The sequence below is a fragment of the Hemitrygon akajei genome, chromosome 13 (assembly GCF_048418815.1).
Source record: "Hemitrygon akajei chromosome 13, sHemAka1.3, whole genome shotgun sequence".
Lineage (NCBI taxonomy): Eukaryota > Metazoa > Chordata > Chondrichthyes > Myliobatiformes > Dasyatidae > Hemitrygon > Hemitrygon akajei.
The window spans coordinates 13,831,113-13,846,218 of record NC_133136.1 but is presented as its reverse complement, the minus strand read 5'-3'; the positions used below and the strand labels follow the sequence as shown (position 1 = coordinate 13,846,218).

The 15,106-nt window shown below is 40.2% G+C and overlaps 1 protein-coding gene across 7 annotated transcripts in view; it reads right to left on the bottom strand.

Moving 5' to 3' along the window:
• Nucleotides 1-15,106, bottom strand: part of znf532 (zinc finger protein 532) — a 175,843-nt gene that overhangs the window by 65,100 nt on the left and 95,637 nt on the right. For all 7 annotated transcript variants that reach the window (XM_073064175.1, XM_073064174.1, XM_073064177.1 and 4 more), the window contains one exon: nucleotides 10,545-13,042. In XM_073064175.1, the coding sequence (XP_072920276.1) occupies nucleotides 10,545-13,022 (2,478 nt within the window). In that variant the 5' untranslated portion in view covers nucleotides 13,023-13,042. The remainder of the gene's footprint in view (nucleotides 1-10,544; nucleotides 13,043-15,106) is intronic.

Genomic DNA, 15,106 nt, shown 5'->3' with positions numbered 1-15,106 from the left:
ATGAATAATCTCTTTCTCTTGGGTTAATTCTTCTCCATATATCAATCAAATTTAAATCTTTCGTCAATGATAAAGTTAATTTTGCTACTTTTGGTTTTGCAACAACCTTTGTTGAACTATCTAAAGCTGGGTCTAGACAAAAGTTAAAGTCTCCACCTATTAATATTTTATCATGTGCGTCAGCCAAATTCAAAAAAGCCTCTTGTATAAATTTTACATCGTTTTCATTTGGTGCATAAATATTCATAAGAGTCCATAGTTCTGAAAAGATTTGACAATGTATAATTACATATCTTCCCGCAGAATCAATTAATACATTTTGTATTTTAATTGGTAAAGTTTTGTTGACCAAAATTGCAACTCCCCTCGCTTTTGAATTAAATGAAGCTGCTATAAAATTTCCGACCCAGTCTCTCTTTAATTTCTGATGTTCTATCTCTGTTAAATGTGTTTCTTGTATAAAAGCTATATCTATTTTCATTTTCTTAATGTATGGTAAAATTCTTTTTCTTTTCACCGGTCCATTAAGCCCATTAACATTAAAACTTTAAAAATTCAGTAAATTAGTCATTATTTTTAACGGGGTTACTCCAGTCTATAATAATACATAATATTTCAACTCTCATATTTTAAAATTATTTTAAAATTCTCCATGTTGCTATGTGTCTCCCCTACCGATCATCCAGGCAAAGAAGGAAAGATAAAAGAAAAATAGATTATAAAGAAAAAAAACAAAAAAAACCCCTGCTAATGTTGTGAATGCAGAAAACACAACATTACCCCCCTCCGTTGTGCGGGTCATGGCAAACGCCATGATTACACATGTGAATCACGTAGCGATCGATCCACAGTTCCCCCAGCTCCCCCATAACATGAAAAAAGTATATACAAGAGAAGAAAAAATAGTATCATTACTCTCGATTAATATTTCTCAAATTTTTACCTTTTTCCCCCTGTATCATATAATTAAAAGTATATTTAAATATTCTTCTGTCCTTAATGTCCATCAATTCACTTCACTGTCCTCGTCTTCATCTTTAATCTGTTTCACTTTTAAATCTTTACTGCGTCTAGCGAATATTTGGGAGTGCTTGTGCAAACTCCTTTGCATCCCGAAGATCAGTAAAAAATCTTCTTTTTCTGTCATCCAAAAAAATTATCAGTGTTGCCAGGTGGCGCAATATAAATTTATAACCCTTTTCCCATAAAACTTTTTTCGCTGGATTAAATTCTTTCTTTCTCTTCAAAAGGTCATAACTTGTATCAGGATAGAAAAGAACTGCTTTCCCTTCTATCATCAATGGCTCATTTCTCTTTCTGGCACATTGGGCAGCCGCCTTCAGGATCTTTTCTTTATCTTGATATCTTAAGCATTTTATCAAGATTGGTTGTGGGTTTTGATCAGGTTGAGGTTTTGATCTTAAGGCTCTGTGGACCTTTTCGATTTCAATGAACTGGGTTCCCTCTTCCATTTCCAAATTTTCCGGGATCCATTTTTGAAAAAATTTTTTTGGATCCTCTCCCTCTATCCCTTCAAGACCAACAATTTTAATATTATTTCGTCTACTAAAATTTTCAAGCACGTCTATTTTTTCCAACAGTCGTTTTCATTCTGATGTCCAGGCAAGAATATTATCTTCCATTTTATTCACTCTATCAATAGTGTCTCCCGTTATTTCTTCCAGCTTTTTAACTTTCTTGTCCATTTTCTCCTGTTTTTTCACCATTTTATCAAACATAGTCTTCATATTTTTAATATCTTCTTTTATTATTTTTAATGTTTTTAATTCTAATTCATGCATTTTTGCGCCAAAGCTTCTTTTATGTCTCCAGAATATCTTCCACCTCCAACCTCTTCCTGTTGTTCTTCTTTTACCTCCTCATCTTCATCTGTATGTTCCAGAGAATCCGAATCCACCTCGGGTTCATTTTCACATCCACTTCCAATCGTAGCTGGGATTTGTAGTTCAAATTGCTCATGTTTGCGCATGCCCTTTCCTTCACGCACGCGCAGTTCCTGTTGTTTCTTCTTGGAGACTGTTGATGTTGCCGCCGATTCCAGTTCTGTATCGCCGGAGGTGAGATGCACTTGAGTCCAAGGCTTCTTCATGGCGGTGGGCCCAGCTTGTACTGTCTTCAAAGTAATAGTTTTCTTCTTTGTCTGTTTAGGAGGCATATCTAAGGAAAATCCTGAGTAGTTTAGACGTAGTTTTTAGAAAATATTTACTAACTTTTCTTCACTTAAACATTAATTTATTAGTTTTTTACGGGAGAGCTGGATTTCCACGTCTCGATCCTACGTCATCACGTGATGTCCCCCCCCCCCCCAGCTTGTTATTTCTTCAAAGAATTCCAACAGATTTACCAGGCAAGAATTTCCCTTGAGGAAACCATGGTGACTCTGGCTTATTTTATCATATGCTTCTAAGCACCCTGAGATCTCATCCTTAATAATCAATTCCAACATCTTCCCAGCTACTGATGTCAAACCAACTGACCTATGGTTTCTTTTCTTCTGCCGCTCTCTTCTTGAACAGTAGAATAACATTTGCAATTTTCCAGTCTTCTGAAACCATTTCAGAATCTAGTGATTTTTGAAAAAATAATGCCTTCATGATCTCATCAGCTACCTCCTTCAGAACCCTGGACTGAACGCTATCTGGTCCAGGTGACTTATCTATCTTCAGACCTGATGCAACATACTTACTCAGTTCGCCCACCATTTCTTTGTCCCCCAATTGTCCCTCTCCAGCATTGTTTTCCAGTGGACCAATATCCAGTCTTGCCTCTCTTTTACACTTCATCTGAAGAAACTTGGTTTTAAAATCTGTTGGTTTTAAAATCTTCCTAATCCTCTAACTTCACACTAATTCATGCTCTATTATATGCCCTCTCTTTGACTTTTACGTTGGCTATGGCTTCTAGTGTTAGCCACGATTGTGTCAGCTTCCCTTTAGAATATTTCGTCCTCTTTGGGAGCCATTGCTGCTCTGCCATCATCCATGCCAGTGTTCTTTTCCAACCAGTTCTGGTCAACTCCTCTTTCATGCTGCTGTAATTCCCTTTACCCACTGTAATACTGATACATCTGACTTAAGCTTCTCCTTCCCAAATTCAAAGTGAATTCAATCATATTATGATCATTTTCTCCTAAGGGTTCTTTTACCTTAAGGTCTCTAATCCATTCTAGAATTGCTGATCCCCTAGCAGGCTCAATCACAAGCTGCTCTAAAGAGCCATCTCATAGGCACAAGAAATTCCCCCTCCTAGAATCCAGCACCCAACCTGAATTTCCCAATCTACCTGCATATTGAAGTACCACATGACTATTGAAACATTGCCCTTTTGGCATGCATTTCCTATCTCCCATTGTAATTTTTAGGCAACTTCCTTACTACTGTTTGGGGGTCTGTACACAACTCCCATCAGGGTCTTTTTACCCTTGCAGTTCCTTAGCTTTATCCATAAAGATTCAACACCTTCTGACCCTATGTTACATGATTGTAATGATTTGATTTCACTTTTTACCAGCAGAGTAATGCTGCCTCCTCTGCCTGTCCTTTCAATACAATGTGTATGGCTGGACACTAACCTCCCAGCTATAATCTTCTCTCGGCTATGATTCAGTAATGCCTACAACATCATACCCGCCAATCTGCAAATCCGCTGCAAGTTCATCTACCTTATTTCGTATACTGCGCGCATTCAGTCCTGTATTCACCCTTTTCGATTTTGTCCACATTTTATGTTGAAACTCATCCTGTTGACTGCAATTTTGCCCTATCAACAGCTTCTCCTCACTACACATAGCCTCTGTTTGTAATCCTGCTACCTCGTCTTCAACACTATCTTCCGCCTTTCCGGTGATAGAAGACCGAGATGTGGATAAAATCTTGTAGAAGAGGATAATGCAGAATTTATCTCAAATTGGTTCAAAAAGTTGTTGGTAGAATTTAACAAAAGGCCAGATAACAAAATTGTGCTGCTGAAAACATTTCTACATTGTTGGGAGCGAGGGTGGGGGGGAGTAAATTCCCTTAACCTCTTGCTATCATGGTCACCACTCACATTAAAAGTTTGCTTTAATATTTAATTATCTTTTAACCTTTTTTCAAAGCTATCAGGTATTAAAATGTAAAACTATGCAAGTTTTATTGCACCAAGAGTGGTAGGGGATGCATGGACATGCTGCCAGGGATGGTGGCAGAGGCAGATACATTAGGGACATTTCAAAGACTATGGATGACTATGTAGAAGGGAAGGGTTAGGATCTTAGAGCTGGTTAAATGGTTGACTCAAGCTCATGGGCTGAAGGACCTGTATTGCATTGTGTCCCCTTCACAATATTAATAACCTAAAAACAAGAAACCTCTTGCCTTCTCATTCAAATCATCACTAATGTAATTATGTCTTTTTGGTTATTTAATTACCATTTTGTTACTATTTTGAACAAAAACATGCACATAATTTACAGTCAAAATAACCCTCTTTAAATTTACATTAACCATCTTCCTTCAGAATTCACATCCCAGTTTAATATACAATCTTGACTCATGCCAAAATCTTTCCTAATTACTTCAATTGTTCAGCTCACTAATTACAAACCTTATGGAGCGTATCTAATACCCTTTCCAAAATAATAACTGATGAAAATTACAGACGGTAATTCAATAATTTAATCTTATTCCAGTTTGACAAAAACAACTCATAGATTAAAGTGCACATACTTCATTAGACTCTGTACAGCATTTTTAAAAAATGATTTTGTTTAAATACCACATGTGCAGTAGATGCATTACATGTACGTGGAGAGGATGTTTCCAATCATGGAAGAGTCCAGGACCAGAGGGCACAGCTTCAGAATAGATAGGCATCCCTTTAGAACAGAAGTGAGGAGGAATTCATTGCCACAGATGACTGTGGAGATCAAGTCATTGACCTTTAAAGCAGGGTTGATAGGTTCTTGATTAGTAAAGGTGCCATAGGTTAGGTAGGCAATGCAGGAGAATGAAGTTGAGGAGAATAATAAATCAGCCATGATGGAATGGCGAAGCAGACTCAATAGGCCAAATGGCCTAATTCTGTTCCTATGTTTTATGATCTTACGAGAGATAAGTTACATATCTGAACTGTATAGTTAGCAACCGCTTACTTTGTGTGCCTGTTAAGTTTGTGTACAAATGACATATTTCACTGTATGCTTTAATGTACAGTGGCATGCAAAAGTTTGGGCACCGCTAGTCAAAATTTCTGTTACTGTGAGTAGCAAAGCGAGTAAAAGATGATCTGATTTCCAAAAGGTATAAAATTAAAGATGACACATTGCGTTAATATTTTAAGCAAGAATGCATTTTTATTTCCATCTTTTACAGTTTCAAAATAACAAAAAAGGAAAAGGGACCGAAGCAAAAGTTTGGGCGCCCTGCATGGTCACTACTTAGTAACATCCCCTTTGGTAAGTATCACAGCTTGTAAGTGCTTTCTGTAGCCAGCTAAGAGTCTTTCAATTTTTGTTTGGGGGTTTTTCGCCCATTCTTCCTTGCAAAATGCTTCTAGTTCTGTGAGATTCCTGGGCCGTCTTGTATGCACTGCTCTTTTGAGGTCCATGCACAGATTTTCAATGATGTTTACATTGGGGAACTGTGAAGGCCATGGCAAAACCTTCAGTTTGTGCCTCTTAAGGTAGTCCATTGTGGATTTTGAGGTGTGTTAGGATCATTATCCTGTTGTAGAAGCCATCCTCTTCTCATCTTCAGCTTTTTTACAGACGGTGTGATGTTTGCTTCCAGAATTTGCTGGTATTTAATTGAATTCATTCTTCCCTCTACCAGTGAAATGTTCCCCGTGCCACTGGCTGCAACACAAGCCCAAAACATGATCAATCCGCCCCCCACCCCCATGCTTAACAGTTGGAGAGGTGTTCTTTTCATGAAATTCTGCACCTTTTTTCTCCAAACATACCTTTGCTCATTGCGGCCAAGAAGTTCTATTTTAACTTCATTAGTCCACAGAAAATGTTTCCAAAATGCATCAGGCTTGTTTAAATGTTCCTTTGCAAACTTCTGATGCTGAATTTTGTGGTGAGGACGCAGGAAAAGTTTTCTTCTGATGACTCTTCCATGAAGGTCATATTTGTGCAGGTGTTGGTGCACAGTAGAACAGTGCACCACCACTCCAGAATCTGCTAAATCTTCCTGAAGGTCCTTTGCAGTCAAACAGGGGTTTTGATTTGCCTTTCTAGCAATCCTACAAACAGTTCTTTGGGAAAGTTTTCTTGGTCTTTCAGACCTCAACTTGACCTCCACTGTTCCTGTTAACTGCCATTTCTTAATTACATTACGAACTAAGGAAACAGCTACTTGAAAACGCTTTGCTATCTTCTTACAGCCTTCTCCTGCTTTGTGGGCATCATTTACTTTAATTTTCAGAGTGCTAGGCAGCTGCTTAGAGGAGCCCATGGCTGCTGATTGTTGGGACAAGGTTTGAGAAGTCAGGGTATTTATAAAGCTTTGAAATTTGCGTCACCTGGCCTTTCCTAACAATTAATGTGATCAAGCCATAGCCCTAACAAGCTAATTAAGATCTGAGACCCTGGTAAAAGTTATCTGAGAGCTCAAATCTCTTAGGGTGCCAAACTTCTGCATGGTGCTCCTTTCCTTTTTTTCCACTCTAAAATTGTATAAAACAAAAATAATACACTAATCTTGTTTAAAATGTTGAAAAGAATGTTTCATCTTTAACTTTACGGTTTTTGGAGATCAGTTCATCTTCTACTCACTTAACTATTCACCATAACAGAAATTTTGACCAGGGGTGCCCAAACCATTGCATGCCTCTGTAGATGTGATAAATAAATCTAAATCTGAATCTGAATCTGTCCACAAGGGAGTAAGTGAACAGTATAATAAAAATTTTCTTTTTTATCTACAACATATTTTGGAGACATGCTGTTTTACTATGTTGTCCAACAGTGAGTTAAAAACTAGGTTCTAACCTAATCTAAACATCTAAACTTGATCAATATTCAATATATTTGGTACACCATGTTACAATTGACCAAGGTGCTAGTGAGACCACACTGGTTGCCCAGCTAGAAGAAGAGCTGTTTAAACTGGGCAGCGTGCTGAAAAGATTCACAAGGATGTTACTGGGATTTCTTGGCTTGAGTTATTAGGAGAGACTGAATAAGCGGCAGCATTTTTGCCTGGAGCATCAGATTCCTTAGAGATGCATATCAATCATGAAGGGCTATAGATAAGATGAACTGACCATAATCTTTTTCCCCAAGTATAGGAGAATCTAAAGCTATGTCACAAGGAGTTAATTATTTACAGAATGGTATTTCAATGAATGATGCAATTGAGTCAAGCAAGCAGAAGAAAAATGGCAATTCATTAAAAAGGAAATTGGGGTTGGTGGAGGGTAGGCAAAATAGTGGTGGGTGGTGAGGGGAGGAGCTGAAATATTTTTCTATTGGAGAAGTTCCAGCACTTCCTCCTTTTCAAAATCTCACTGCCCCTTTCCTCCACCTGCCAACCCTGCCTCCCCTTGTTAAAGTACTTTTGGTCTCAATATTCAAATGAACAGCACGTACATGACCTCTTTTATTTGGATTTTAGACTGTCAAATAAAAACAGAAATTCAGCTGGCTGTGTTCTGAGGGACGATCAACAATCTAATAGCATTCCCATTCTTAGTATCTGTTTTCCGATCATTATTAATGATTAATACCACGTAAAACTTCTCCACGAAAGTCAAATGTTAATCACGAGGCAAAAAGGAACCAATAAAAAGAATTAAATAGTTTGATCAATGGAAATAAGTATTATAGGAGATATAAAATAGTCTGCCAACTCATATGCACTTAACTTTCATACTTAACAAAATGTCAGTAACAACTCACTAGTTCTATTGATTTAATGATACTCATTTCTTGAAACTTTCTGTATTAACCAATAAGCAACACATTCTACCTAATAACTGATATTTCCACTTTGAGCCAACATCAAATGTTATCCATCCATTTACATTTACTTTTTCCTTCACAAGCAAATACCACCTGAGCCACAGACTGATCTCATCTGTGAATGAGATACGGTGGTCAGTGGAGTGACAAAGGTGAGAATGTCCAAAACAATGAAGGCACGGGGAGAACGTGGGCTGAGAAACATGCATGTGAAAGGAGATCAGGATTTTAATTAAAGTTTAACTAAGACAAAGTTAGAACTCAATGGTTATTGTTATATTAACAATCACATCCAGTGCACTTTAAAGGAGAATTAAAGCTTATGCATCTCAAGTGTACATATTTCTCTTAAAATAAATTCTTAGTTTTCTCAAACAGTAATAAGACAAATCTGCCAAACACTGCAAGCAAAAAAAATCAAGCCTTATATCCCAGGTTTGGTGTTCTAACTGGAATTTAATCACCAGTGAACCAACAGTTCTAGGTACAGTGCTTTGTAAAATTCCAAGCTCACCAAGTTGAACAGTTGCTTAGGTTTACCAGACCAGAATGCCAGGGAACTTGGACAGCAGATCAGAATTTGCAAGGTCCTGATGAAAGGGAAATAATACAAATAACATTCCTGAACGAACATGTTACATGTCCCTAAAGGCCCTTCTTTAGTGAAGGCATCTTGTGGCCCTGTAAATGTGGGGCATGCTGCTGTAAATATGACCAATCACATTGAAGCAAAAAAATACACAACTCTTAAAGAGTTACACGGAGTGCATAAAACAGTTTAAGATCCTTATAGCTGACAGCATAGAAAAGTACAGCACAGAAACAGGCCGTTCATCTCATCTAGTCCATGCAAAACCATTTAAGCTGCCTACTCCCACAGACCTGCACTGGGACCATAGCCCTCCATATCCCGACCATCCATGTACCTCTCTAAACTTCACTTAAACATTGAAATCGAGTTCGTTCCACACTCTCATGACCCTCTGATTGAAGACGATTCTCCTCATGTTCCCCATACACACTTAACCCATGACTTCTGGATGTAGCCCCAGCCAACCTCAGTGGAAAAAGCCTGCTTGTATTTACCCTATCTATACCCTTGATAATTTTGTATACCTCTATCAAATCTCCTCTCAATCTTCTATGTTCCAAGCAATAAAATCATAACCTAGTCAATCTTTCCTTATAACTCAGGTCCTCCAGACCCAGCAACATCCTTCTAAATTTTCTCTGTACACTTTTGAATTCTGCTATCAGAAATACCTTTCCAATTTTGTGAATATTGATTAAGATTTCCTTAATTTTTCCTATTTTGATAATTTATTATTCCTTTATGTTGCCAATAATTTATCTTTCCTAGGCCCAAATAACCCAGTGGCTTCTACATTGTACTAAATTATTGGAAAAATAATTAATTAATTCCCCAATAATTTATTATTCCTAGGCTCAATTAACCCTGTAGAACTTTAAATTTCACTATTCATGAACTCTGCAGCTGATATCCTAACTTGAATTTAGTCCCACTCACTTATCAGCGTTTTGCTACCTGAACTTCACTGGCTCCTGGTCCTTCGTGTCTCCATTTTTAAATGTTCAAATTGTTCTCAAACCCCTCCAATCATCTAAGCACGGCTCATCACTTTAATTTCCTCCCACTTTATAATCAACAAGAACTCAAGAGATCCTCCAACTCTCGGGACTTCTACATCTTTGCCCTTTCTCACCTCCTTACTGGTGGCCATGTTTTTACTTGTGGTGGACACATGGTAGCGGACACCTCGGCCCACCACCCACACCAATCATAAGCACCCACCTTTACACTAGTCCCACTCTAATCCACTTAACTCTCCTGCAATTGAAACAACTCCTTTCCCCCTACCCCCATATTCTCCCACTCGCCTCCAGACAGGGGTCAATAAACCTGCCCCCCCCCCACACACCTCTGTGACATGGGCGGAAATCCACATGGTCACAGGGAGAGTGTGCAAACTCCTTACAGTCAGCATCTGGCCAAAGGCTTTGCAAGTCTATTCCTAAGACCACTTCTCTACATATCTACTCTAAAATACATCAGTTCCACTGGTGTTGAGGCTGTGGTGTTCATTGCCACAGCCAGCTGTGGAGGCCAAGTTATTTGGGCACAGGTTAATAGGTTCTTGATTAGTCAGGGTGTCAAAGGTTACAGGGAGAAGGCAGGAGAATGGGGTTGAGAGGGATAATAGATCAGCCATGAAGGAATGGAGGAGCCGACTTGGGTTGAATGAACTAATTCTGCTCCTATGCCTTATGGTTTTAAACCTTTTGACCAAGCATTTGAATCCCTCTGCCTTTTGCTTCAGTGTTAACTTTTGTGTAATTCCACTCCACTGGAGCACAGTTTTCTGCATTTGAAGCTTTATAAATGCAATTTGTTGCTTTCATGTTCTTAGCTGCATCTATTTAATATCGCAAGCATAATTAATGGTGTTTTCAAGGACACTATTCACTTGCCTGATGAAGAAATAACCTGAGAAGCTAATGGAAAACATTTGGCTGCATGCAACCCGAGAACCATGCTCTTTGATGCAACTCGATTTACCTGTCCCCCTGTTTTTGCAGCACTCTGGAAGTGTGTGGCAAGCAAAATCTCGTCCTGGAAAGTCTCACTACACTCCAAACACTTCATGCCGTATCGGGAAAGCTTTGATGGATCTTCATCAAGGGGCATAGCTGGGAGAATGGGAGAGCTGGCGGGGGCAGAAATCACAGCACTGGTTATACTTGCAACAGTTTTTGGAATGGAACTTGCAATGCTGCTGGCTGTTGTCAAGAGCGGTGTGGATACAGTGGTAGAGGAGACACTTGAACTGGAATTGGGAATGATCATCTGATCCGCAGGGATGGGTTTCATGATTAGATGGGAGCACTGCATTACCACACCCTTGTCCTTGTGCCCACGAGCGTGAGAAAGAAGACTGCACTTGTTGAAGAAGATCAAGTTCTTTGCACAGTGGTTACAGGTCACTTCAATCCGCACACTCCTCCGGTCATAGTGCTGTGCCAGACTCTTCTCCAAAGCAAACGAGTCACCACACTCCAAGCACTTATAACCACGAAGTGGTATAGTGATATTAGCATTAGTAGGCGGAGTAAGATTAGGCGTGTAGATAGGAACTGGGTTTACACTGCTCAGCACTTTGTTAAATGTCTCAACCACTGTATTCTGGGAATTGGCCACCACGTGAACCCTTGATAGCTTTTTTGGAGGATGGGCAGAAGAGGTGGTGATCAGTGTCTGCTTTAAGGGCTGTTGTGTTTTGGAAAGCACTTGACGGAGTTCAGATGTTGTCTGGGCAGACTGGGGCAGAAGATTCAGGTTAGCGAGGTGGACAGTCTTTGGTACGAGCTTGGCATTTACAAGGCTGGATGCTGGCACTACCACCGTTTGCTGCTGCATGGCGCTGGCAGCCTTGAGGATGGCACTGCTGGCACTCTGAACTGAGGCAGCTGAGATGACAGTGGCCTTGACTGTAGTGTTGTTTGCAAACTTCAGGTTAATCACCTGTGATCCTGCGGTCTTTACAGCAGACACGGGAAGGAAAGCGGTGCCAACGGGTTTAATTGTAACTGGTTTCTGTGCAACGTCAAGGGGTGACACCGCGCCAGAAGCTGTAACAAGTGCCGACTGGATCAGCGATGCAGGCGGCGATGACACGGGAGATTCGCTGGGAGGAGATGACAAAAGAGATGAGACAAGCATGGAGCTTCCCTGATCTGACCCTCTCCTACCGAGCTCTTGCTCAACTTCGGGCATGATTCTGGTCACCATTCTGGTGATTTCACCAGATGACGTCTTAATGGTCTTGATGCGGACCTTGGGGATGGCAGGCGGTGAGCTGGCTGGAGAAGAAGGGGACCCTTTCATGCTGTTTTCACTGGACACGCTCCGAGGGCTATCAGGCTGCTGCTTGACGACGGCTTTCTTCACCACTTCCATCGGGCTTGGAGGGCCCTCAGGAGATTTTTCCGTGACTCTCGGGCTTTCTTTAGATTCTTTCAAAACTGGAGAAGGGCCCCTGGAGACTGGCTGTGTTTCCTTGACGGTGTCTGCTGCCGCCTTCTTAGCATTCAGAGCAGCGATTGCTGCAATGCACGAGGAAAGCTTGGAAGACGATTTGGCCCTAAGATTTGAAGAACAAGCACCAGTCACACCAGTTTTCTCGCCACTTTTGCCATCAAGGGTTCTATTCTCAAGCTGCTTTTCTGAGGAATTCTTATAGCTCTTCTCAGCATTCTCATCAGAGGACTTCTCTACTACATTTCGGGTTTTAAATGTCTCAAGAGTTCCCGAGTTAAGAGTGGAGCTTTCGCACTCTCTGCTGCTTTTCATTATTTTACTCTTTTGTTCAGCATCTGGGGCAGACACTTCAGGTTTGACCACATTTTCCCCTCCTGGCTTCCTTGCCTTCTCACAATCTCGCTCTGCAGGTGGGCTCGGGAGTACACTAGCTTGAAAAACTGGCTGGCTTTCCTCTTTGACAAGTGGAGGATCATCAACCTCTATTTTATCGTCATCCTCAAACTCTTCTGCGCTAGATATGGGGCTGAACTGGCTGAAGGCAGAGTCTTTGAGCCCAGATTCGGAGCCTTCAATGTCTTCGGCTCTGGACAGATCCAATTTGGCTTCGGCCACAGACGCACTTTCACTCCTGCCTGACTTATTGCTGTTTGAATCTTTAGAATATCCATCCAAAGCTGACACACTGAGGAAGCCATTATGCAAGCCATTTCCCGAAGAATGGTGATTTTCTTTATCAAGAGCTGGGGTCTCTGCAGTTGTGGCTGCAGACTCGCACGAGTCCAAAGTTCGAATGTTTTTTACAATAACACTTACTACTCCATCCGGCGCAGAGGGAACCTGAGCATCATCGTCCACAGGTATAGTTTGCTTCAGCTGCCCTTCATTGTCATCGTGTGCGGATTCAATTGCTGCTTTGGGATCAACCTGCATATCTGGGATGTCAAAAGCAGCAAGCAGGTCATCAAAGTCTGGGGTTTTCATATCCCCCATGATCATCAATTTATAGGTATGCAAAGCTGCAAAGACACAAAAAAAACCATAATTACATCTTTTGTGATTGTTAAAGTCCTTTTCATTAAGGTAATAAACTGAATTTCTATAGTGGCTGCGTAATGTAGCAGTTAGAGTAACACTATTACAACACCAGCCATCAAGAACAGCTGTCTGTTCTCCCTGTGACTGCGTGGGTTCCCTCCAGGTGCTCTGGTTTCCTCCCACCTTCTAAAGACGTACGGGTTAGTACGTTACATGAGTTGTAATTGGACGGTGTGGGCTCATTGCATCGGAAGGACCTGTTACTGTGCTGTACCTCTAAATTTAAAAATAAATCATTCCTTCTCCAAACTTTTTATAGGTGAAGCTGTTAAGCAAACAAGATGAACCACAGGAAATCAAGTCACATTTTAGGTGCTGAATAGATAAATTTAACATATCCAATTCCAAATCATAAAATTTGAAGGACTTAGAATAATAGTCAGCTGAGGTATTTTACTTCAAGATAGGGAAGTGGGGCCAGCAAGAAGAAAAATCAGAAGCCCATTATTCTTGCAGTGGATTACCTGGGAGCTCTGGACTAACAAAATTAACCAAGTGACTTAACCATATAAGAAGAGTTCTTCAAAGTAACTCATTTTGTCTTCACTTCTTGGTGAATGTCATTTTAGTATACATGGGAGCTCCATTCAATCGGCTTGGGCACAAAGGCTAAAATCTGAAATTATCGTAAATTTGGCCTGAATTTTCTCCAAATCGACAAGGACAATAAATCCAAAATTTTCTTGTTGTATTCCAAGAATCAGTACTTGTAAGTAACGTGTTAGTAAGGGTAAGATGATTGGCAGGTGATTGCGTGGCTGAGGAACTGGTGTGGGAGGCAGGGGTTCAGATTTATGGATCATTGGGATCACTTCTAGGGAAGGGATGGGTTACACCTGAACCCAAGGGGGTCCAATATCCTTGCAGGCAAGTTGTCTAGAGCTGTTTAGGTGGGTTTAAACTAACTTGGTGGGAGCTGGGAACCAGAGTGGTGGTGCATTAGATGAGATGGTTGGTTTACAAACAGAGGCAATGTGTAGTGAGACTCCAAGCAAGGAAAGGCTGATAGGACAAAACTGCAGTCAACAGGGTGAGTTGCATTGAAAAAGGCAGACAAAAATTTTAAAAAGTGAATACAAGATTAAGGGTGTTATATTTGAATGCTCTCTGTGAAAGAGAGCGAAAGACTTGGCCTAACCTTAAACAAATAGAAAACTGAAGTAATGGTAATATCAAAGAAACATGATATCACAAATTGTAGGATCGTATTGGGAAATGAAATCCTGAAACAAGTTCATAACTTCAAGTACCTTGGATCATGGGTAACATCTGATGGCAAATGCGAAACAGACATAAAAGCAAGAATAGCAATGGCAAGAACAGCATTTACAGAAATGAGAAACCTCCTAATGAACAAGAAAATAGCAATTGACATCCGCCTTAGAACTCTCAGCTGCTATATTCTTCCTTTATTGATGTATGGCCGCGAGTCATGGACCATCACAAATGCAATGGAAAAAAGAATCAATGAAGCAGAGATGTGGTTCCTCAGAAGAATGCTATGCATATCATATACCAACGAATATACAGGATAATCAATGAAGAAGTTCTAGAGAATGAAAACAAAACGTACATCAATTTAAAAAAATCAGAAAACAGCAATCAAAATTCTTTGGACACATCATGCGAAGAGAGACATTAGAACATTTAGTTACAACTGGAAAGCTGGAAGGTAAGAGAAGCAGAGGCAGACTGAGAATGAAAATGAGAGATGGATTAACATCATAGTTAGTAACAGGGGAGGCAACAACTACAATTCGGAGGGTTGGGGACCGTGATGGATGGAGAGACATGATCACCCACGCTGAACAGCAAGGTACCTGAATAATAATAATTTGAATGCATGCAGTATATGGAATTAGGTCGATCAACTTGTAGAACAGTTACAGATTGGCAGGTATGATGTTGTAGGCATCAGTGAATCATTGCTGAAAGAAGACTGTAGCTGAAAGCTTAAAGTCCAAGGTTACACATTGCATCAAAAG